The 25215-nt window shown below is 50.7% G+C and overlaps 1 protein-coding gene across 1 annotated transcript in view; it reads left to right on the top strand.

Annotated features, from left to right (window-relative positions):
* The window catches only part of RGS10 (regulator of G protein signaling 10), a 37535-nt gene extending 14868 nt beyond the window's left edge, over positions 1–22667 (top strand). The window contains exons 4-5 of the mRNA XM_068548653.1: positions 8630–8773; positions 22210–22667. Of these exons, the coding sequence (XP_068404754.1) occupies positions 8630–8773; positions 22210–22356 (291 nt within the window). The 3' untranslated portion in view covers positions 22357–22667. The remainder of the gene's footprint in view (positions 1–8629; positions 8774–22209) is intronic.
* The last annotated feature ends 2548 nt before the right edge of the window (positions 22668–25215 follow it).

Raw genomic sequence — 25215 nt, 5'->3', positions numbered from 1 at the left:
GACGAGAACAGAAATGGGAAGTGCAGGATCCGTGGGAGCACAGGCAGTGGGTGTCGGGAAGGTCCCTGGGGAAGTGACTCCTAAGCTGACATCTAAGTGGAGGTTGGAGATGGGGGGAGTGTTCCTGGAAGAGGGGACAGCCTGTGGGGGGGAAGGCCTGGAGGCAAGAGCTGAAGGAAGACCAGTAGGCGGGAGGCTTGTTCTTGAGGGGTAGGCTGGGTCTGCTGTGTCTGAGACTGGGGCCACAGCTGGAGAACCGGGCTGTCAAGGTGAACACTGAAAAGCCACGGGGTTGGATTGCACTGGCCCGTCCACATCCTACAGCCAGAGCTTCCAGAATCTGGCAGCCCCTCTCTGCTCCCCCAGCCCTGACACCTAGCATATGACTCCTTGAAGGTTTGTGTCCTGAGGCCTGGATGTTGCTTCTGGGCAATGACTGCTGCCTTGCCGTCAGCTGCCTGAGGATGCAGACAGAGCTGGGAAGGGGAGGAGCATGTGTCAGGCCTGCGAGGTCCACACCTTGGTCTGGGTCATCACACTCAGCGTCGTGACAGTTCCCACCCCTCCAGATGCTGGTCTGTGGTCTGGGAGGTTAAGCTGTGGCTCGCCTACAGCCGTCCAGCTCGGTGCAGACAGAGCCGGGATGCAGCCCAGGTCTCCTCTCCAGACCATGTAGTGGGTCTGGCTGCAGGGGAAGTAGAACCAGAAGTAAGTTCTGTTTCACTGATTTTAAGAAGCAGAGAGGACATAGCACAGGGAGAAGTCAGCCCAACTGCATTTCACAATCAGACTTATTACGTCTGATCCACCATGAAGTTTGTGGACCGTTAATCTCTACAGTGAACTACGGCAGTTGTGGGATTGATGCAAGTCTCACTTTTGCATCTATTTAAATAAGACCTGTGCTGGTTGGTTTTTTTTTTTTTTTTTCATCTTTTTACTATAATTATCCAGCCAGATCTCTGGTACCTTGTATAATTTATTTATCTTCTGTACAGTTTGCTTTTCCCTCTATCATGCGGGCTCTATAAGGTTTGTGATCTTTGTCTGTCTTCTCTCCCACTGGGACTGTGTGCCTAGGACAGTGCCGGGCTCGCTGTTTCCTTCCCAGTCTCCACTCAGGTCAGCTGACACCTGAGGATCTGTCGTGGGTAGGCGCCCGCTCTCCCGCTCACCTTGAGCTGCAGTTGCAGCCTTAGGGGTGGACTTGAGAGAGGAGCGTGCCATCCTTTCTGTTGGGGCTTGCATTCTCAGAAGCTCCAAACAGTGGACTGCTGCTGTGTCTTTGCTGCCTTCCCTGGTCTGTGCTTCGCCCCCTGGCAGACAGGAAAGCAGCCCTTTAGTTTGGGAGGGTCTCAACGCTCTGTGTTTATGGTGGGGATGCTGGGGCTTTAGGAAGTTGGGAGGGTGATGTCTCCCACCCTCCCTCCCTGGGGTCGTAATTGCCAGGTGTTCATATTCCACAGTCAGCTTTCAAAGCAGTTCTCTCCCTTTGCTATTTCTTTATGGTTTAGCATTTTTCTATGAAGAGCCTCTTCCCCATGAATTAGCATGTGAGATCCATCTATCTTTTAACATAAAGCAACATTTATGTCTTATAAAACCTCAGAAAAAGCTCCAAGAAGGTGTTCATTCTTTGGCTATCCCTGAATTCATTCATTCATCAGCACATGCATATTAGGCCTGTTTACTATGAAACAAGGATTGAGATGGATACAGCAGCTCGTACAGATTTGTAAAAACCAACCCAGTGGGGGTGGGGAAGTGGTGGGGTGGTACAAGATGTCTAATAATCATAACTCTGAGAGCAACTTGCACTGATATTTAAATATAATAGTACCATGCATTTTTATAGTGTTTTAGAGTTAACAGTTATGGGGGGAGGGGTCTATGGTATTTATTAATTTTACTGTATTTATTTAACACTAAAACTTGATCCAGGGTTTTAGAGTGTTTGATGTTCTTATCTAAAGTAATAGTAAAGGTTTTCCTGAAAGGCTAAAACACCATCTTCTTTATTTAAAAAAAAAAACAAACTACTTAAAAATCCAAAAGTGATGAGTGCTCCTTATACGAAAGTCATTCAGTTCACAAGCAGATGGAGTAAGAAGGGTTCATTCCCTCAGCACCCTCCAGATTTCACTGTCTCTGGTTTGGGCTGTGTCTTTCTGACCTTTGACGTGCACTTGGCCAGGTCCAGCCGGGACCGGATAGAAACTCAGCTGCTCACGGCGTGGGCTGGGGTCTGGCGTGGGCCTGCCCGGCATCTCCACTCCTTCCTGGCTCACTGTGTAACTTTCCGAAGTCCTCTACTGTCTTCTTACTGTAACCAAGATTTCACTTACTTTACGTCCCTGTCTACTGCATTTTCCTTATTAAAACTTTATTGTTTACTGTTTGCTGCTGAGCCAAAGAGGATGCTACGATTACATTTTTTTCTTCTTGGACCATTTTTTGCTTTTCTTATTTTTATACTCTCGGATAGCCCTTTAAAATGCTTCTCGACACGGTGTTACACAGGTCTCTCAGATCATCTCTGCAGTCCGAGTTGCCCTGGGGACTCCTCCCGGGGCCCCCTGACTACCCCACCCACTGGGGCGCCCCCAGGTCTTCCTTTGCCACCAGTGGCCATTCCCTCTGTCCCTCCCCTGCCTCCTGGACCCAGAGCCTCGTCTGTCTGGAGCCACTCCCTCATTTTGGGAGAGCATGACTAGCAATAGCTTCCTGCGAAAGGGCACATGGCAGGTAGACCTTTAAAGATCATGTTGAGTGAAAATGGTATTTTTTTCCTCTTCTCTTGCTTCATGGATAATCTGATGGAGCATTGAATTGAATTCTAGGTTAAAACTCACTCAGAATTTTGAAGACATTCTCCCATCATCTTCCATTTTTGTTAAGAATCAGTATGTTACATGTAAGCTGTTTTGTTTTCTTTGCTTTTTCATCACCAGTATTCTAAAACTGTACAGTCAGAGGCTTAGAGGGGGGTGAGGTTCATTCATCGTGTGGGGCATTTTGTGGAGCCTTTTAATTTGGAAATTTGTAGTTCTGGGAGATGTTCTCATATTGTTGTTTTTATCATCATTATTTTTTAGTAACTTCTTTCCATCCATTTTCTCTGGTTTCTTTCCCAGTGATGGCCCTCCTCTCCTGGACTGAGCCCTTAATTTTATCTTTTTTCCCCTCCTAGTTTTTCATCTTTGTGGCTTTTTTTTTTTTTTAAGTTTACCAACCCCAGACATTTTTTTTTAAATTAATTAATTAATTTATTTATTTATTTTTGTCTGTGTTGGGTCTTCGTTTCTGTGCGAGGGCTTTCTCTAGTTGCGGCAAGCGGGGGCCACTCCTCATCGCGGTGCGCGGGCCTCTCACTATCGCGGCCTCTCTTGTTGGGGAGCACAAGCTCCAGACGCGCAGGCTCAGTAGTTGTGGCTCACGGGCCTAGTTGCTCTGCGGCATGTGGGATATTCCCAGACCAGGGCTTGAACCCGTGTCCCCTGCATTGGCAGGCAGATTCTCAACCACTGCGCCACCAGGGAAGCCCATCTTTGTGGCTTTTGGCTCCTACTTTTTCTTTTGGAGATTTCAACTTTATCTTTAAATCTTCCTGTGGAATTTTTCTGCTTTTGTTTTCTATAGACTGGGGCCCTCTAGTCTCTTCCTGGTGGCCACAAGCCAGATGTGTTTATATTTCATTTTATTTTGTATTTTTATTTTTAAAATTATTTTATTTATTTATTTTTGGCTGTGTTGGGTCTTTGTTGCTGCGCGCGGGCTTTCTCTAGTTGCGGCGAGCAGAGTCTACTCTTCCTTGCGGTACACGGGCTTCTCATTGCGGTGGCTTCTCTTGTTGCGGAGCACGGCCTCTAGAGCGCAGGCTCAGTAGTTGTGGCGCATGGGCTTAGCTGCTCCGCGGCATGTGGGATCTTCCCGGACGGGCTCGAACCCGTGTCCCCTGCACTGGCAGGCGGATTCTTTTTTTTTTTTTTTTTTTTTAATTTTTTAATTTATTATTTATTTATTACTATTTATTTTATTTTTGGCTGTATTGGGTCTTCGTTTCTGTGCGAGGGCTTTCTCCAGTTGCGGCGAGTGGGGGCCACTCTTCATCGCGGTGCGCGGGCCTCTCACTATCGCGGCCTCTCTTGTTGCGGAGCAGAGGCTCCAGACGCTCAGGCTCAGTAGTTGTGGCTCACGGGCCCAGTTGCTCCGCGGCACGTGGGATCTTCCCAGACCAGGGCTCGAATCCGTGTCCCCTGCATTGGCAGGCAGATTCTCAACCACTGCGCCACCAGGGAAGCCCCGGCAGGCGGATTCTTAACCAGTGCGCCACCAGGGAGGTCCCCCGATGTGTTTGTAAACTAAACATACCTCCAATCAGCTGGGTTGGGAGAAATTTGCTGGGCGTCTGTGTGCGGAATTTCACTTAACCCTTGTGTTCAGTTTGGCATCTCTTCCTTGCCCTCCTTCGTGTCTGTCTGCAGCTTCCCTGAGTCAATTTCTTTAGAGAAGAAAACTCCAGGCTCTCGGGGGTGGGGGGTGGATAACTGCTCAGAGCTGGGGGTCGGGACCTGGGGGTCTAACGGCTTCTTTCTGCTGCCTTCTTTATCCCTCCTGCCTGGGTTCCCAGATGCCCCTGAGTTCCTGCCATTTTGGGACATTTCTTTGCATCCCCAGCCCTGCCGCCTCCCCTCACCAACCTTGCCGGCGCCTAGGTTTCTCCTTGCTGCTCTCTGCAGAGTCATTCGCTGTCCCTCCAACTGCTTTCCATTTCCTGAGCCTGTTCTCAGAAATATTCTCAAATCGTTTACTTGACGTTTTCTTTGCCTCACTCTCTTTCTGAAGCTGATATTAATAAAGGTAGTGGCTTGATCCTTTAATTTCCTTATGTGTCCTGTCCCGTTGTCCATCTCTGGCAGAGTGATGGGGACAGAGGGGAATGGGCTGGCAAGATGAGCAGGACTCAGTGACAGGCATGGTGCGGGGTGAGAGGGGCATTAGGGGATCACTGTTCCCGGCTTCCTGGAGTAGAGACGGAAGGACCCCCTGCCAGGAGGGGACCACTTCTTTCCTTGGTGTTAGGTGTGAGGTGTCTGTGGGACATCCAAGCCCACATTACTAGAAATCAGTTGGCTACATGGTCAGTAGCTTCGGGGAGAGGGATGGGCTGAAATCTTGGGAGAGCATGTGGCTAGGAAAGCGTTCAGCCTAGGGCAGAACTTGGGAAACCCCAGAATATATGGGGGTGAGGGGGACAGAGGGACAGGAGCTGGCAAAGGAGACAGAAGCATGGAGGTGCTGGGGAATCCTGAGAGGGCAGCGGCGCTGAGCAGGGCCAGGGGCCAGAGAGCAGTCCAGGAGAAGGACGTCAGTGAGCTGGTGGGAGGCCGAGCTGGCAAGGTGGGCAGAAGCCAGGGGCCGGGGAGCAGGTGGGAGGGAGAAAGTGGAGACACAAAATGCACATTTTTTTCTTTTGAGATGTTTCAGTAAGAAGTCACTAACTATAGGGGGATGTGGGGTAAAAGGTTTTGTTTTATTTTCCCAAGGGAAAAATTGAAAGCACGCTTATTGGATGAGGGAGAGGAGCCAGAACGTACAGCGGAATGCTCGTCGGAGCATGGGCTGCCGATGCCTTTGCCTTTGCTCTGGCTCGATTTTTGTCTCTGGGGCTGATACTAAAGTGAGTTTGCTTCTCCTAAACGTGCACTTCCTGGGAGCAGCGTTGGAGTGCTGGCTTCTGCTGGGCAACGCTGAGGCTGATGCACTGCCAGGCGGGGAGGAAGGTCCCGGGCTTGGGGGGTGTCTGGGAGGCAGACCTGGGTGCACACGCTCCCACGGGCAGTCCTCAGGTTGATGCCGGGAGTCATCACACGGGCCCAGGGGGGGATCCTTTTCCAGCACCGTCTGGGGCAGGGTTGGGCGCTGGGCACGGCTGCTGTCCACGGTGGGGCAGCTGCTCTGGTACAGTCTGTAGAGTCTGGTAGGAGAGCGGCCGACCATCCTTCCAGGTCACACCGAGGGTCCCAGACCCAGGCGGCCTCACCAGTGGGGGATGTTCTCACCCTGTCCCGACAGGAGCTGCAATAGGGTTAACCAAGCTCTGGAAAATATACCAAAATAACTCAAGAGACCCGGTTCTTCTTTTTTGCTAAGTGTTCTTGGCGTGGACACCAGGCCTTCCCATGACCGGCCTGCGGTTGGCAGTCTCAGGGTTTCCCTTCTCAGTCACGCTTCCTAGCCCAGCCAGATAAGCTCTGCCCACGAAGCCGTCACTCTGAGTGATCGGTCAGAAATGAGGGTGGCCCTGGCCTGGGCGCCTCGGGGGCCCTGCACTCTTCCCAGAGACTCGGGGTGTTGGGGACATGCAGGGGTTGCTGAGAGGCCCGAGGCTGATACACCTACAGGCCCCGCCTCCCCGGAACCTGCTTCCTGCCCTCCCTCCCGCCCGCTCCCGCCCCAGTCTAAGCCTCAAGCTACTCATACTTCTTCTTTTCAGAACCACCCAAGGCAGCCTGCATCCATCTGGAAAACTGTGTGTGTGTGTGTGTGTGTGTGTGTGTGTGTGTGTGTGTGTGTGTGTTCAGGGGGGAGGGAAGAAGGAGGGGAGGCCTAAAGTGATTTCTGCTTCCAGGGCCTCACATGGAGCTTGCTAATCTGACTGGCTGAAAGTCTACTTTCATGAAGTATTGTTAAAACAGGAAGTGGTTTTCCAAAAACGTTCCTTCCTGACAGATGGGGGTGGTGGGAGGGAAGCTCATGGCTTCCTGGAGGGAGTGGGTCTTCAAGAGGCGGGTGGCCCCAAAGTACTGCCCCATCCGGGTCTCCACAGCGGTCTCCAGGCCTGTCCCTGGAGTAGCCATGTTAAGGCCCCCCTTCCTGCACGTCTTGCCAAGGCTTTCTTTCTGGGGGGATGGCAGGTGGTCAGGCCTCCGTCTCGTGCGGTCGTTTGTCAACTAGTCCCGGTACCTAAAGGAGTTAAAGGACTGCTTTTCGCCTTCTTTCAAGCACCTGCTATCGAAGCCTTCTGGTGGTTTACATGAGGCCAAAGGGTTTCAGAGCCTGGGGTTTCCCAAGCCAAGCTCTGCAGCACGTGTGAGGCCCCAGGTGGGCTCTCTGGAGAGAATGGCGGTTTCTAGGCAGACCCCGAAAAGCCTCCTTGCATCCCCCCGCGAATCATAGCTCCGTGGCTCCATGTCAAAGGCATTTGTTGTCTGGCTTCCTCTGTAGGGTGAGCTAATACTGAGGCTCTAATGTTTGGAGAAAACCCCCATATTTGCCACCTGTGAGGTGCCAGCACAGGAAGTCAGAGAACATAGAATCCTCAGGGGACGCCCTGCAGGACCCCAGCACAGAGGCCTGCTGTGTTTAAGAGCACTCGCTGTGAGAGCATTCCTGTACCAGCCACTGCTGGGTTTTGGTGCAACCTAAGTGCAGATGTGCACACCTTTTCGAACCCCGCTAACAAGCCCTCCCAGGGCAGTGCCTCCTTAGGGTTGATGCCTTCCGGCCCGACGGCACTTGGGCAGGCAGCAAGTGTTCTCTCTCTTGCTAATTCTCATACCTCCTTCCCTGAAAACAACCCCCAGCCCTGGAAAGCTGACAGTGCATCCCCTGCTGGGGGGATAATGTAACGCGCAGGCGTGGAACTGAGCAGAAATGCCAGGCTTTGGAATCAGATGGTCCTATGTCTCCCTGTAGGCTCCCTGGATAAGCCACATCACTTCTCCTGGCCTCTGTGTCCTCATCAGGGATGTGACACTAACAGGAAAAATGGCACTTTATGGGCGCCCAAGGGATTAAGGAAATGGGACCATAGTTGTAAAACACCTAGCATGTGTCTGGCACATAGTAGGGGCTTGATCACCGGTTGGGATATGTGTTCATGGTTTAACTTGATCTTTTTGTATTGTGGTAAAATAGACACAACATACATCTTACCATGCTGACCATTTTTTAGGGCTCTCATGTTTACCATTTTAGCCATTTTAAAGTGTACAGTTCAGTGGCATTAAATACATTCACAGTGTTATACAGCTATCACCACTATCCAGTTCCAGAACTTTTTCATCACCCCAAACAGAGACCCCTTACCCATTAAGCAGCCACTCCCCGTTTCCCCCTCCCCCAGCCGACCACTCGTGTCTCTGTCTCTATGGAGTTGCCTCTTCTGAATATTTCATAGAAATAGGATCATGTAACGTGTGGCCTTTCGTGTCTGGCTTCCTTCACTGAGCATAATGCTTTCGGGGTTCATCCATGTTGTAGAATGTGTCGGTACTTTATTCCTTTTTATTGCTGAATAATGTTCCCATGAGGCCTTGGTTTGGAGCATTCACGGGATGGCTGTGAATGCTACTGAATGTCCCTCACTCTGGGCTGGGATTCTTTCCGACATCATTTTGGAATGGATAGTGTAGCGGTTTTGAGACAGGACATGTGGCCTACAGATGCATGGAAGAGGAGGGGAAGGGGCCAGGCCGACCATGAGCCCCCCGCCCCCTGACCTCCCATCCAGCTCAGCTCTGGAGCCACAGCCGGATCCCCCAGGGCTCTTACAGCAGCACTCCTTCTGGGCTCAGGCCGGGAAGGGCTGTGCTCGCCGATAACAGGCTCTCCGTGTCTCCCCCAGATGCAGGAAAAGGCAAAGGAGATCTACATGACCTTTCTGTCCAGCAAGGCCTCTTCACAAGTCAACGTCGAGGGCCAGTCCCGGCTCAGTGAGACGATACTGGAGGAACCGCACCCACTGATGTTCCAGAAGCTCCAGGACCAGGTAACCTGACTTCCCTACATGCACCTTGATTTGAAAACGGGCATTTTTTTCCCAGCCTGGAAGAATTCAGTTAAAACCAAATGTTCGACACCCTAGAAGCCGTCCCACCCGACTGGGCAGGCTGTGGCATGTGAAGGGGCCGTGGTTGGTGAAAGAGCAGGCTGGCCTGCCAGGCCCAGGATTTGACCCATTGGAGCCGCCCTCCGGCCTCGTTACTCTTGGTCTACACGTATTTTTACCGAGCAGGGTTATTTGTCTTCTCAACCAGATGAGAAGGGAGGCTGGAGCTATTTGAGGAACCCACACTGAGGAAGCAACGAGTGGTAACCGCTGAAGGTAGGAGCAGCCAGAAAAATCTAGAAAAGCAAAAGCACATGGACTGGGAGTGGCGGGGAGCCTGGGGCTTTTGTGCAAACATCGCCTCCTACTTCAGCTGGCCCCGTAGTCCACTTTGCCAACGTAGTCCACTTAAAGCAGGAAAAGTTAGGTTTAAAAAAATGGACCTAGAAGGGGTAGACTTTAGGGTTCTGGCAAATTTTCGTATGAGGAATGCCAGCAGTAAAATAGGCAAGAGGGGTGAAACTGCATTGCAGAGATTTTTTTAGGCATGAATTTGCAGATGTGACTGTTCACAGCATGCTCTGTTCTTATGAAACGTTGCATGCACACACGTGGACCATGGAACACTGACAGATTTCAAACTTCTGCTGGCCCTGTTCTTATTGGGGAAGCAAAGGCCTTACTTGGCACACAAGTGGAGACCAGCTCTTAGCTTAATTCAGCACTCCTCCAACATGAGCAAGCCTAGAGCCACCTGTTGTTAAAACAGAAGCTGGGTCGCACCCCCAGAGTTAACCCCTGGACTTGATGGTTCCCAGGTGGGTTGAGACTTTGCCGTCCTAACAAGTTCCCAGGTGATGCTCATGCTGCAGGTCCTGGGACTACACTTTGAAAACCACTGGTCCACGGCATCAGTTGGCATTTTTTTGATCACCTGGAGTATGCACAGAGCCCAGAGCCATGTCCCAGCATGCAGAAGGCCTCATTTACTCAGCATCAGATAGAAAACAAATAGACAGGTAGAAAATAAAAATATTAGCTTGAGAATGTTTTCCAGTTGATACAGTGGCAAGTGCAAATTCCACATGAATTCTAAGTCAAATTTGAGTGTTGAAGGGACTCCAGTTAGCATGGGAGACTTGCTGAGGGCTTCCTGGAGGTGGTGATGTTGAGCCAATGGGAGAGATGCCATGGACATGGATTTGTGGAGGGAAAGGAATGCATGGTTAAAGGCAGTTCTTGTGTCTGTAGCCCCACGGGGGTATCTGCCCCACCCGGACCTCAGAACCTTTTACAAACTTCCTAGGGTACTCTGAAATGCAGCCAGGACTGAGAACCTGCACTGAAGCCCCTGTGTTCTAGGTATTCTCAATAAGAACAATATCTACCCTTCAGGGGTGCCCTTCTGTGCCCCCTTGGCATATATTATCTCATTTAATCTCCAGTGAGTAGTAGTATTCCCATTTTGATGATGAGAAAAGCAAGGTTCAGGGAGACTAAGTGGTTTGTTAGCACAAAGTCCCATAGGTACAGGGCGTGCTGGAGGCCGATGCACCTGCCTTCAAAGACTGTACTCCGCACACACTCACAGCCTGTGCAGCTGTCCCGGCCTCGTGGGCAGCCCCTCACGGCTCCTCAAAGCCGCATGAGACCGGTTGGAGCAGAGGGGTTGCCACGTGACTACAGTCCTTTTCTGGGATCGCAGAAGGCAAGGTAGCCGCAAGGAACGAGGTGGGCTGCTGTCTCTCCACGCGGTGGGACAGCTCTCCCGTCCCACCAGCTCTCCTTGTGTTAGGCCTGCGACACATCTCACAATGGAGCTAGGCCTCTGTGACCAGGGCACCCCCGTTGGATTCAGACTGTGGGAGGTTTAGCTGGTGCAGGAAGGAGGAAATACAAGGGACCAAGGACAATTTTTTTAAGTGACAAAATATTTTAAAAATAACTTTTATAGACCTAACTAGAAAAATCATACATGCTCAACAAAGGAAAGTTAGGAAACCAAAAGATAAAGATAAAAACAATTCATAATTTTATGCCTGGAGATAACATTTAATGTCTAGACTTTCCATCATTTTTTTTTCTATAAATATGCATGTGCCCACATATCTAACAAATGTGGCACAATGCAGTTCAAACTACTTACTGTAAAGAAAGTACTTTTATACCCCGGTGTTAAAAGTCACTCATTTGAGGGAAGACAGAGGTACTAACTATCTTCCTCGGGCGTAATTGGGTGGAAAGAAGGTATTTGGAATCTGAGCTGAGTCCACAGTGGGTCCCTGCGAAGGCCTCTGGGTTCTGTTTCACTTCAGAAACCTCTGCCTCTTGGGGCCCTTGCTGGCAACTGTCAAAATGTATGCTCAGCAGAGTCTATGGGTCTCTGCTCCTCAAAGGCCCTCACAAGAGCCCTGCTTTCCTAAGTGAAGGAGAGTGGAGCTGAGGGGAGCATGTTTGGAACCACAAGATTTCACATAACTTAAAAACCTCCTCGGCGGCTTTGGCTTCGTTGAGCACCACTTGGCTTTATCGCCGAGCTGTCTGAGCAGGCTGCTTTCAGCACCGGCTCACCAGGAAAACTCCAGGGGCCTCAGCCCCTTCCCATGGCAGGCAGTGACCCCGAGCCCCTGAGGCTGCTGAGAGGGCAGCGTGGACTTCGGGACACAGCTGGAGCCTAGAAGGATGGGAAGATCTTCCCTGAGCATCAGATGAGATGACCTGACATCCACGAATCTCATTTAAAGGAGAGCTTCTCAGGTCTTCATTCAGGTCCTGTTGATTCTTGGTTTGCACACAGTTCTAACAGGTTCTGGTTTTTCAGTTCACAGCCCATTTGAAGTGCTGGTAGAGGCTGTGGAGTGAGGGGCAGCAAGAAGTGATGGCTGACAACCAGGGAGGAAGCAGAAAAATGATACTAAACACAAAACCACAGCACAGTGATTGGGAACCACTGAGCGTGGGGAATCTCACAGCCCCACACACCGCACTGGGGGCATCCCTGTGCTACAGGATGGTGATGCAGTTAGTGATCCTAATGACCCCAGATTATAAAGCAAAACTTAAATTGTGGTCAGCGTGTTCACTGAAGAATGTGTTAGGCGTTTTAATAAGAATTCCATCATAAATGATATCTTTTTTTAAAAATTGTTTATTTGTTTGTTTATTTATTTATTTGGCTGCGCTGGGTCTTAGTTGAGGCACGTGGGATCTGCGTTGCAGCATGTGGGATCTTTAGTTGTGGCCTGAGGGATCTAGTTCCCTGACCAGGGATCGAACCCGGGCCCCCTGCATTGGGAGCGTGGAGTCTTAAAGCTGGACCACCAGGGAAGTCCCCATAAATGATATCTTAAGAGAAGTTTGGGGGCTTAAAACTTTATTACCTGGAAAATTCATAATTAGAGAGACTGTTCTCTGATTTAATCCTGGTCTGCCAGCGTGGCCCAGTTGTGTGCCCGGCACGTGCAGGTAAAGCCAGGAGAGGTGAGGGTAGTACTGGGGGCATCTCCCTGGAACTTTAGCCTACAGTCAAAGGCTGCTGTTGGACAATTTTAAGTTGTGGGAAGCAGGAAGGAGGAGGTGATCTTACAAAGAGCTGATTTCTTCAATGAATTGCACTTCACTGCAGTGGCTTTTTGTCTTAAAAACTCCCCTGGGAGGTCTAGTTCAGTTCTGGTTGGTTTGCTGGTGTGTGAACTTGTTTTTTCTTTCATTCCTTTATGCTATAAATACTGATGCAGGGCCTCCTATGTACCAGGGACTGTGCTAGGAACTGTGTGTGCAGTGAGGAAATCAGCACCTGTCCACCCAAGAGGATAGACAGAGATAAATGCTCAGAAGGGGATACAACAGATGACGGGCTAAGAGTGACCGAGAGGGGCCTATTTTGGGTCTAGTGGTCAGGGAGGACTCCTTGAAGAGATGCCTGAGATCTGAGTGGCAAGGGGGAGCTGGGTGAGAAGAGTTGGGGGCAGGACCTTCCAGGGAGAGCCAATGGCAGTTGCAAAGGCCCTGGGGCAGGAATCCACTGGGTATGTGGCTGCAGTGGAGTGAGGGAGGGAGATGAAGAAGCTAAGTTGGGAGGAACTGGCTGGGGTTAGGCCCTGAGGCCATGGCAACCAGTTTAATTTCAACGGTGACTATTTATAGAATGTACCGGCTGGGCTCATAAGGTTTGGTCCTCTTGAAAGCCAGGCACCTTGACTCTGATCCCCAGCTCCGGCTGTGCCCGTCCCTCATCAGCCAGGCAAGAGAATGCAGATGACTCGGTGCAGAGCCATCTCTGTCACTAGAAACTCAGCTGCGAACCCGCAGTCTCCTGACCATGGCTCATTGTTTGTACCCGGACGACCTAACCCCCTGCCCCCTCCCTTACCTCTCCCTGCCCATCACTTCCTGGACGCTGAGCTCAGATTTACTGTCACTGTCACTGTATGTTAAGTTAGGCCGGAGGGGGAAGTGGGAGCTCATGTTCCAGGACTGCCTCCATCTGACCCCAGGTGGGTCCTGTTTCTCGGTGTGGCTTCTGTGGCCTCATCGGTAACGTGGGGCTTTCGGCAAACACGGCTGCCTCTCCAAGCAGCAAAACAGTCCACAAGCCTTCAATGCCCCATTTAATTAATTAATTAATTAACTTATTTATTTATTTATTTATTTATGGCCGCGTTGGGTCTTCGTTGCTGTGCACAGGCTTTCTCTAGTTGTGGTGAGCGGGGGCTACTCTTCGTTGCGGTACGTGGGCTTCTCATTGCGGTGGCTTCTCTTGTTGGGGAGCACGGGCTTCGGTAGTTGTGGCTTGCAGGCTCTAGAGCGCAGGCTCAGTAGTTGTGGCACACGGGGTTAGTTGCTCCGCGGCATGTGGGATCTTCCCGGACCAGGGCTTGAACCCGTGTCCCCTGCATTGGCAGGCGGATTCTTAACCACTGCACCACCAGGGAAGTCCCAATGCCCCATTTTAAAAAGTTGCTCCCTGATGGCCACAACCTTGTTTCCGTAGAGCCGAGTTTTCTTTGACTTTAGAATTTAGCAGCTTTGAAGCTTTGGCTAAGATGCCATCCCTCCCTGAGCCTCAGTTTCCTCATTTGTGAAATGCAGGTTATGATAAGGCAGTTGTGAGGATGAAATGCACTCACGTCTGTGAAACACTGACTTGGTGCAGCGCCTGGCGTGCAGCCAGCCCTCCACAGGTGTTAACTGTGCATGTCCTTTAAATTGTCTTAATGCAGTAGTTCTTAACTGGGGGTGATTTTGCCCCTCATGGGACATGGGGCAATGGCTGCAGACATTCTCGGTTGTCATGATCGGAGTTGGGGGGCGCTCCTGGCACCTAATGGGCAGAGGCCAGGTTGCTGTCAAAACACCCTACAATGCACAGGACAGCCCTGACCGCCCCCCCCTCCCCCGCCACGACCCCCTACACACACACGTATCTGGTCCAAAACGTCAGTGGTGCCCAGGTGGAGAAACCCTGGCTCAACGTAACTTTCAGAAATGTAGCAGAATCCACGTGCCCTACCCTGGCTAGGTCCCCACCTTTTAAAAAGCACCAAATAATGTCTATGTCAGTTTTCTACACTTCAGTGAATTCTGGGAAAACATTAAGGCGGAACCTCTTCACAGTTTACACCGTGCTTTTGTGCGTGCATCTCATCTGACTATCAAGTAGTCTTGGGGAAGGTGGAACCTGGCACCTCACTTTATGGGAGAAAGTTCCCTTGAGGGGAAGGTGACCTGACTGGCCTGAGGTCCCAGAGCTGGAAGAGGGGAAACGGGGCGTGAACCCAGCGCTTCTGGTTCAGCCGGACTCTTCCTGCCACACTGAGGCCCGTGATCCAAGGGAAGCAGTGGTGTTTGTTCTTACTGTTCTCCTTCTGGTCTGCGCCGCCATCTTCCTTTCCTGGGCGCTGGGACAGCAGCATGGTCTTTGGCGATTAAAGACCAACCAACACTCTTACCTTCTTCTCCTTTCCCACCTTCGCCTCCCTTGCTCAGTTGTGCTCTCCTGTACCTCCAGCCCTGGCTTGTTCTAGAATATTCCCATCAGTCACTAAGGCACTGAGAGTCACCCACGACATGAAGGGATCAAATTAGTCACAGCAGCCTAACATGTACAAGAAATGACAACGCCAGTCTGTTCTGGCCCTGTCAGCTTGGTGGCCTGGACACATGTGTCCTGCTCAGCTACATGGCTAGAACTCCAGGGAGGAAGGCCAGCACAGGAACCCGCTAAGCCAGCACTAGCCACGAGCACATCCTGTTACTGCCTTGCCCAGGATTCTGGACAAGTTAATTTTTTAAATTATTTTTAATTGTTAAATTACTACATGCATTGTTAAGATGAAGAGAAGAAAATTCACATAATCCAGGAGGAGATGAAATGAAAAGCTAAAATCCCCCAGTTTCTGCCTCTTCCCTCTCACTTTCTGCCTTATGTTGTGTATCCTTCCAGACCCTTCCCCGAATGTTTGAAAACGGAACACTTTGAAATCTGCTCAGTGACTTGAGGTTGTGCCATATGAAAAATTTAAAACAGAATTCTGCTCCTGCAAGTTTCTGGGTGCCAATTTACACATCTTTCTTGCTCTGAAGCCTCTGGTTTGAATTCCACAGAGTAGAATGATGGGTTCCCTGGAATAGCAAGGAGATTGAAGAAGAGGGAAGGGTCAAGGTCATTGCTCTCTCAGACCATGAAAGAGAAGCCTGCAGGTTTGAGGCGGGCAGGGCTGCTCATTCTTCTTCCATAAATCTTAGGGACCCCAGTGCCTACACTTACTGCAGATTTTGAGTGTTGTCAGGATGCCCTCACCCAGGCTTCGGGGTTGGTGCTACGTCTGGTCTGGGGAGGGCAGAGTGGAGGTGGTTTTCTCCCCTGAAAAGGAAGTCCTCAACCTCTGATGTTTAAAAAAAATCGAAAGACTTCAGTGAGATGTCAGCACTCCCAGCCACATCCTTGACAGCGAAAGGAACCATGCACCAGGCCCCTTTTTAGCAGTGTTGTTTCTTTGAATTTCCCCAGAAGCCAAGAAATGAGAAGCGCTTCCTTTGTAGACCTCAGTAAGAAGGGCTGGGCCAGCTGGTGAGGACCCAGGGGTGTGGGGGAGGGGCTGCCACACCTTCTGGGGTCGTCTAGGAGTCCACTCCCTCCCCTAGCCCCTCGCTTCTCCAAGTCTGGGTGCGGTGGGAGCTGGAACCGGACTTACTGGGCACCTCAGTCTTGGTGCCAGCTGCCTTTTGCTCTCAACGGTCAAGCCCAGTCCAGAGAATGACATGTTCCAACAGGCAAAGCCAGAAAGAGCAGTTCGTGGGTTTTCATTCAAGTGGAAGGAGCATTGGATCCTGGCGTTTGCCATGGCCCTCTGGCTTCTGAGGGTGGGGAGGGAAGGACAGCATTTGAAATACTTTTGTTTTTTTTTTTACAACTTTAAAATGGTGTTTAGGGGAAGAAGAGGGGGGTGGGGGACGGGTGCCAGATAGCATTGAACTTTCTCCCTGATGGCCAAAGGCGAAAATAAAACACCTTCACCCCACGTAGAAAGCATGTCATTTCAGCTTTGGATTTGAGTATTAAGGACTCCAGGAACAAAAAAAAATAAAATAAAATAAAAATTTTAAAAAAAGGACTCCAGGAACAAGTGGACAAATCGCACCCTCCCCACCCCGCAGCAGTGAGACAGCACCAAACCCATGGGTGTGCGAGGGGATTGCTCCCCGGGCAGGGGTCTCTGTCTCTGTCCGTGTTCGGCCTCTTCCTGGATTCCTGCTCTCACCCTGGCACGGCGTCCACCTTGGCGGGGGCCCTGTCCAGGAAGAAGGAGCACTGTCCAGGTGACAGAACCTTCTGTGTGGCCTTCCCTGGTGCTTTGGGACAAGGGCTGACCTGAGCTTTATCTTCTTACTTGCTCTCTGCCAGCTGCCCTCAGGCCTTCTCCCCCATCCCCTGGGGGAGCGCACCCCATTCCCCCATCCCCAGAGGGGGCGGTGATCTTTGATCAGGGGTGGGGACGTCCCCATCTGCGCCTGGCCCCAGCAGCCTCTGCAGCGCCCCGCTGATCCTTGCCTGAGGGCTGGATGTGGAGGCTGGTTTTCTTCACGCTTGGTGTCTGTCCGTGTGGTGTGAAAGCATGTCTGCGGTCTAGGTGTGCAGTTGCATTCTAGAACTGCAATTCATGGGCAGTTATGTGTTCTTTCAGTCCTTTTCATGTAAAAACTAAACCAGGTTCTTAAAGCAAATAGGAAATCCCATTAATAAAATTTTCTGTTGCAGTAAAGGATTCATGTTTTTTCCTCCTGGTACCCAGTTGAAATAACATGGTGGAGGGCTTTGAAGAGGAGGTAGGATGCGTGTTTAGTTTAGGCCTCTAATGGCCTTGTCCCCTAAGACGGGTTAAAAGATTGATTAGGCTTGAAATGCACTTGATCGAGACAGGGATGAAACCTTCACGGAGGGGCCCTCAAGGCTGGTTAAGCTTCTCATTGTCTATACGGATGAATATGCGTCCGTAAGGGAGTCCTTTTCTGGAACAGCAGACTCGGACTAGTCTCAGATTGAAGCACCACGTGGATATTTTCCTTTGCAGAAAGGGGAATGCTAATCAGTCGTGCGGTCTGGGATCTGGGGAGGGCGGGGCGTCTTGTATAACGACTTTGAGTGGGGGGACCTCCTGGCAGGAAGACCCCCTTCTCTGTTTTCACTTCGAGTCCCACCGCCAGCAGCCTGAGGGTTGGCTCCCAAGGTCACGACACTAAGCAATTTACGGTCCTGGCGTCCAGCCCCCAGATGTGGGGCTGCCGAAACCTGAAACCTGCTGGGCCACAACTGTGATGGCAAAAAAAAAAAAAAAAAAAAAGGTAGGGAATGCAACTTAGCTGCCAACTTGAGTTTTCTGCTCCGCAGGCTGCCTGTCTCCCCGAAGGGGTGTTGGTCGAAGACCTGCAGGCCCGCCCCCCGCCCACCTGGGTCTCCACCTTCTTCTTTCGCTTCCGCTTCCCTGCGGACGAGAGGCGCACGGTCAGGGGATGGTCACGGTCCAGCCCCAGTGAGGCCAGTCCTCCCCATCAGAGAGTCCTGGTTTTGTGGAACCTTCTGGAACCCCTAGGGCCATCTCATTTTCTGTGCTCAAGCAGGAGTGAGGTGAAATCAATAATTTGACTGTGTTCATTTCCAAGGGCTGTCGAAATAGATTATTGTAAACTGAGTGGCTTAAAACAACAGATATTTTTTTCTCTCACAGCTCAGGAGGCCAGAAGCCTGAAACCGAGGTGTCGCCAGGGCCGTGCTCCTTCTAAAGGCTGGAGGGAAGACTCTTTCCTGGCCTCTTCCAGCTTCTGGTGGCCGCTGGCAGTCCTTGGTGTTCCTTGGCTTGTGGCTGCATCTCTCCAATCTCTGCCTCTGCCTTCACATGGCCTTCCTCTCTCTGGGTGTCTCTCTGTGTGTCTCTCCTTTTCTTAAGACAACACGCCTCGGATTTAGGCCCACCCTAAGTCCAGGATGATGTCATCTTGAGATCCTCAACTAACCCTATTCCCAAATAAAGTCACATTCTGAAGTTCTAGGTGGACCTAAATTTGGTGGGGGCACACCATTCAACCTTTGGGGATGTTTATTTCCCACTTAATACACACAAGCACTCGTTAAAGAACATATTGGGATCATTGTTTTTAGTTTACGTGCATTTTAAAAATTCTGTGTTCAGTCACTTCACACTCAGGTACATTTTTCCATGTTAAACTCCTATGCACTCTTCATTTTTAATGACTGCCTCCTGCTCTGCCATATGAGTGGCAGGATAGCCTGGAGGTTAGGAGTGGGGGCCCGAGGGCCGGACGGCCAGGGTTTGCATCCTGCGTCCTCTTTGCCTCACTGTTATGGGCTGAACTGTGTCTCCCCTCAAATTCATATGTCAGACTCCTAAGCCCCAGTACCTCAGAATGTGACTGTGTTGGGAGATGGGGGTCTTTAAAGAGGTGACTAACGTTAAATGAGGTCCTTGGGGTGGGCCCTACTCCAGCCTGACCAGTGTCTTTATAAGGAGTGGAGATTAGGACATAGACACACACAGAGCAGAGACCAGATGACCCTGGGGAAGATGGCCACCTACAAGCCAGGAGAAACCAACGCTGCCATCACCTTGATCTTGGACGTCCAGCCTCCAGGACTCTGAGGAAAGAAATTTTTGATTTTCAAGCCACCCAGCCCTTAGTACTTGTCACGGCAGCCGAGCTGACAATATACCAGCCACTGGGGCCAAACACCAAATCTCCAGGTCCTCCTTCCTTCCCCTGTGTGATTGGGGTCCTCGGGTTCGGTGAGGATTAGAGAGGACGCTCTGTGCATTGCCTGATGTGTGCTTTGAAGGTGCTCTTAGTGGGGCTGGTACCACCCTGAACTGTTTTGCCAGCCCTCTGTCATTGCTCGGTGGGTGGATTCTGTTCATTCACTGGGTGAATGTTTGTTGGACCTCCGTCATGGCCATTTGCCCCGTGATAAAGATGGCTGTGGTCAGCAGCTGGGGACCTGGTCTTTGGCCACTTTCTTTCTTTTCTTTTCTTTTTTTTTTAAAATTTATCAATCACTTTGTTTTTTAAACTTTTATTTATTTTTATTTTATTTTTGGCTGTGTTGGATCTTCTTTGCAGCTTGGGCTTTCTCTAGTTTCGGCGATCAGGGGCTACTCTTTGTTGCGGTGCATGGGCTTCTCATTGCGGTGGTTTCTCTTGTTGCGGAGCACGGGCTCTAGGCGCGCAGGCTTCAGTAGTTGTGGCATGCGGGCTCAGTAGTTGTGGCACGTGGTCTCAGTAGTTGTGGCTCGCAGGCTCAGTAGTTGTGGCACACGGGCTTAGTTGCTCCGCGGCATGTGGGATCTTCCCAGACCAGGGCTCGAACCCGTGTCCCTTGCATTGGCAGGCAGATTCTTAACCACTGCGCCACCAGGGAAACCCTGGCCACTTTCTTGAAAGAGATATTTAGGACATTCTCTATCCTCTAAGCCATCTTCACTGAGCACCAACCACGAGGAGACCTGGGATGGGAGCTGCCTATTGCCATGAGCTCCTAGGCCAGTGCCCAGGAGACCCTTTGCCGGTGGCAGTGAAGACCCCATGCAGAGATACCAGGCAGCTCACAGCCCCAGAAAATGAGACTCTTGGAATCAGCATCCCTTTTCTTCTTCAAATCTGTCCCAGTCTGATGGCTGCAGCTGCCATCCCCTGACTTGGCGGCACCAGGAGCTGCACCTGGAAGCAGGTGAGGGCTCGTGGAGAGGGCAACCCCATCCTGAAGGCCTTCACGGGCATCTCACACCCGCCCACGGCAGGGAGTGGCCCGTCCGCTCCTGTTAAATAGCTCACAGCCCCCTCCCCTCACGCTTGCTGGCGCCAGGAGTGCCAAAGGGGCAGCCGAGCCTGCGGTGTCCTGGCATCTCCTGGAGGCTGAGTGAGTCCTGCCAGCCACTCGGCTGAAGCCACCTCCCCTCCTCCCTCCCCCACTGCCTCCGGCCTGGCCCAGGTGCCTCCAGCCCCAGCCTTTTTGCTTCTCTTCTTTGAAGAGCCACGGCAGGCAAACAGGATGTTCCACTCCCACACGTGGAGACAGACGAGACACTTGGGTCGAACCGCATCCTGCTGGCAGAGCTGGGTCCCATCCGCTGCGGACCTGGTCGGGATGGGGTGCGGGGCTGGGGCCCAGGAGGGGCACTCGCGAAGCTGGTTTCATTAGTCACTTTTCGAGCATCGTTCCAAACTGTGAACTTGGTGGGCATCTCAAAGTTCCCTTTGGGGGCTCTTGTGCCTGGAAGGGCCGAATAATGCAGGTGGTGAGGGATGGCAACACCTGCACGAAATGATAATGGCATTCCTCATCCCCCGCCTCACCCCTGGCTATGATTCTTGTATTTTCTGGGAGGTTTTTTTTTTTTTTTAATGAATAATTTCTCCAAACCTTAGCAAATCAGTCTAGGATTACAAGATGGCTACAAAATAGATGGCTGCCATGGAGAGGCACAAGGTGGGAGCTTACAGAGGTGTGGTCTTTCTGAGCAGTGAGGACACCCAGGGAAGGGCAGGCAGTAGTTAAGAGTTTAAAGAAAACCCAAACTCTGCTGAAAGCAAAATGATTTAAGCGGTTCTCTCATGGTTGACGCCGCCTTGGGAAAATGAAGGTGTCAAGGCCGAGGTCCAGTTCTCCCAGCCCCCAGGTAGATGTTCTGAGTCCCTGGACACCATCAGACATTTCATTTACAAAGTAGTTTGTGTGCCTGTTGAGAGAGGACAGATTTAAAAGACATTTTACCACCCACTTGATAACCCTGCCTGGCAGTGAGCAACATTCTAGAGACCCCTGGAACTTTCCACTTGTTGAGCCCATTGGTAGTGCAATAAGTGAAGGCACCAGGGTGCGCAGGGCGGATTTTCGGTCTGCAGAATGCCCTGAAAGTTCGGTTGAAAGGTCTGAGAGAGATGGAGAGAGATTTCTCGAAAGAGACTGGATCCCTCGACCACCAGAAAGCGCTTCCCTTTTGCTTCTCCTCTTCCCACCCCTTTGCAGGGCAAGGGAGGAGGGTGGTGGCAAAGGATGGGGTGGGTGGAGAGGGGATGCTGGGAAGAGGGACCGTGGCTGAGAAGAGAGGGGGCAACTCTCTGAGGACTTGGGGTGAGGCAGGCGGCAGCCCTCTAATCTGTCAGGGTTTCTCCCCTTGCACCTGATGAGCGTACCTTGGAATGATTTCCTTCCCAGAGACGCACTCCTGGAACTGTGTGAGCAAGCAAGTGTTTGCATTCCGCAGCTGACCGCTATTTTCTTTAACTAAGTCCTGTTCCCGAAGCCTCTGCTCGCCAGGACTGCCGTTTCACTTCCCTGACCTGCATTGAATAAGCCCCATTTTGTTTCTGGGCATAATAATAGGTTTGTTTGAGATCTTGGATGCCAGACTTCCAGGGGTCTTAACAATATTGACATCATCTGATATGACAGTGACAGTGGCCTTTACACTGTCGTCTCTACAGAAATGGTTTCTCTTCTGCCATCTCAAGTTCCTGGAGCAATACATCCCTGTATTATCTACCCAAATAAAGTGGAAATTCTTAAAGGACCTCTTGATACAAGGGTATAAATCAGTGCTGTGCGAACCTAATACTTCCGTGGAAGATACAGATAGGTTTGTTTCGTGTGACTCTCTAAGCTCTTATATTCCACTGAGATAATTTCATAATGACCCAAAACATCCAGGAAATCCAGCTTGTCTAGCACACGACTTACTTTAACTTTCTTTGTGTGTTTGGCACGTATTTTCCTCAGCACATGATAGGTATTTAATAAATATTTGATTGGATGATTCATAGCCTGATTAGCCTCACCCTTCAGATTTGTTTCCTTTTCCCCTTAGATCTTCAACCTTATGAAGTATGACAGCTACAGCCGCTTCTTAAAGTCTGACTTGTTCTTAAAACACAAGCGAACGGAGGAAGAGGACGAAGATCCACCCGATGCCCAGACTGCAGCGAAAAGAGCTTCGAGAATTTATAATACATGAGCCCTCAAGACACTGGCAAGAATGGCAGCTTTCGGAAGTGAAGGAACTCGCTCTCAGGACCGTGCAGGGTTTATAACCTCTTTGTTATCTGCAAGGACTGACATGTGCAAAACCCTTCCATGGGATATGTGTATTTTATTACCTGCTTGACCAGTAAGTTTTGCATGATGGCTAATCTTACATAAAAAGACAAATAGCTTTGAAGTTTTAGTTCTCACACACACACACAAAGGGGGAAGAGTCCTTAAAACACTGGACAGTTTGAGTATGTTACAGCTTGATTAAACTTCATGTGAGGCCACCAGGTGAAACTTAACAGCCACCTCTTACCTATGAAGTCTTTGCCCTGCCTCTGTGGGTGGGTCACATGTGTCCGCAGATTCACTTGGTGAATCAGCTCAAGAATGAACTGATCTGACAAACTCAGGTCACTGGGGGTTTGTCTGTCAGGTGCCTCTTGGGTTAAATACTTCTAGAGAGTAAGTTCAGTGCTGGGAAAAGGAAATTCATCACAGCCTCTAAAGATCTGGGGAGCTGCGTGTGGGTATCATCAGAGGGCTCTTATTTCTTGCGCGTGGGTTTGTCCTGGTTTTGCCCATAATCCGTGACATTTCGTGCAACAAAGATAAATAGTTCATTTTGACAGAAACAAGATCTCAACCAGGAAGAAAGACAAACGGGAGACTGTTCAGGGTTCCCATGGTGATGCAAGGTGGTGCTGAATGGGATGGTGGCACCGGCCCGTGCTGATGATGGAGTTGGGGGGATGTTCCCTTCTCTTGCAGCCCATTTGGTGAAACCCTTTCTTCTTGGTGCCTACCCCTTGCTAGACTTGTTAACTCTGGGCTTGAGACTTCAACCAGAGGAAGGACATGCTGTCTTTGGAAGGCCCCTGTTGGGTGAAGAGGCTGTGAGTGAAATCCTGCTGGGCCCGGGTACCCCCAGCGGAGCCCAAGGTCAGGCGCAGTTCCCTTCTGCTCACTGTTCCTGCCATCTGCTGCTGCCAGACCTTCTCCAGCATGTTTGCCAAAACTTAAACTCCTGTTTGTACAAACAAAGCAACCAGACTCTTTCTTGAGAGCCTTCCAAGTCAGACGTTCCCATTTGCAAAATTCCCTGCTGTTGAGCATGACTGTGTGATTTATCAATCAAACCGGGACACTTGAGAGGGAAGGGGAGTGAGCTTAATCATTACGCTGGGATAATAGGCATCAGCTGGTTCTGTTCTCGGTGAAACCAGTTTGCATAGTCACCCTACTGACCACCCTCTCCTAGGGCGACCACTTGGGCAGTTCCCCGGATTCTCATTGTCCATTCACTGTGGTCGAATGCCCCCTGTCCTTCCATCTTGGGCCTGGGGAAGGGATGGTCTTAGGGAGCTATTCACTGCTGCCAACCAAACCATCCAACTGAGCATTCATCAGAAACAGCAAATGCTTGATCCCCCCGACAGGGGGTTTTCTGCCTCCCCCAGGCCATCCCTGACATGCCTTCTCTCTGCCTGGGATGAGATAGTAATGCTGTGAATGACACCCAAGGGCCCTGTCATCTGGGAAATTCAGTCCATCTTCAGGCAGAGCAGATTGATGCACTCGAAAGAGTAAGGAATAAAAACAACATGGGTTCTCTAGCTCAGCTTGCAGTTTACTAGCCAGAAAAGTGCAGGGATGCAGACCCACACCCTCACTGCACTGTCGCAGACGCAGGATAATTTCAAGGTGCCAGGGAACTGAGCGAGCTGCTTGGTGCTCTCTTTTGAGAGCCTGTGCTGGGCGGGTCCCAGAGACTGCAGGTGGGCTGGGAACCCTCTTTCTGGCTTTTACCCTTTTACCCCTGGGTTCAGAGGCCCTTTGAGGTGGTGAGCTCTTCATAAGCACATAAAGGAAACAGCCAGAGTTAGCTGGAAGACTGTCTGCCAGAAGAAAGCCTCTGGCTTAGGAGCTGCCTGAAAAGCTGAATGCGGGTGGGAGGGTGAGCTGCTTATGGTCAGCCATGACTTACTTCTCACAGCACTTCCCCCAGCTTGCTCTGGCCGGGCTGCCTGCATCCCTGCCAATCGCGGAACTGAGGCAGGTACAGAATTCAGCTTCCTAAAGCCACTGCAGAAGTGAGACAGAAGTGTAGGGAATCTGTGTAGCCAGACCGAGGCTTCTAGCCAGCTTTTCACTTTCACCCTATGTCTGTCCATCCGTCCATTTATTGATTAATATTTAAATTGTGTCTGCAATGTGCTAGGGATCGTGTTAGGTGCCAAGATTCAATGGGGGGAGTACAGCAGCCATGACATTTCATGCTCCAGTTCACAGGTGTTCTAAAATGTAGGTTTTATTATTATTCAGGTATGGTGAGCCCAGCAGATCAGGAGACGACTATCATTGAAAGGATAGTTTTTAAGAGAAAGGAGCAGGTCACACCATGCAGGGCCATGTGGGGAATCACCAGGGTCGGGCAGAAGGTGGAGAGAGTGAGGAAAACGTAGGCAAAAGCCTTTATTGTGGTTTCCTTGGAAAAGGCAGGGCAAAGGGTAGGTTTGGCTAGTTTGTATCATTTCCGTGGGCTCTGGGGCTTAGGGACTGTCCCTAACTGGTACCTGGGCCTGAGTCATTAGGGCGGGTGGCCCAGAGTGTGAGAGCCCCATAAAGAAGGGACCTGGGGATGTGAACTCTGGATCTGTCAGTTGTTTTCTATCTCTAAGAATCAGCTAGCACTGGGAGGGGCAGTTCTTCCAGTGCCAGCCAGGACCCAGAGGTCAAAGCATCAGAGTAAAACACGCTTAAGACAACAGTCTGCAGGGTCTCAAAATAACCCGCAGGCCATAGATGTTGTGTTTGATGGGGCATGTGTCTGAAAGCTTTCAGT

The sequence above is a fragment of the Eschrichtius robustus genome, chromosome 7, assembly GCF_028021215.1.
Source record: "Eschrichtius robustus isolate mEscRob2 chromosome 7, mEscRob2.pri, whole genome shotgun sequence".
NCBI classification, from domain to species: Eukaryota; Metazoa; Chordata; class Mammalia; order Artiodactyla; family Eschrichtiidae; genus Eschrichtius; species Eschrichtius robustus.
Note: the sequence above shows the minus strand (reverse complement) of the source record. Positions and strands in the feature narration are given on the sequence as shown.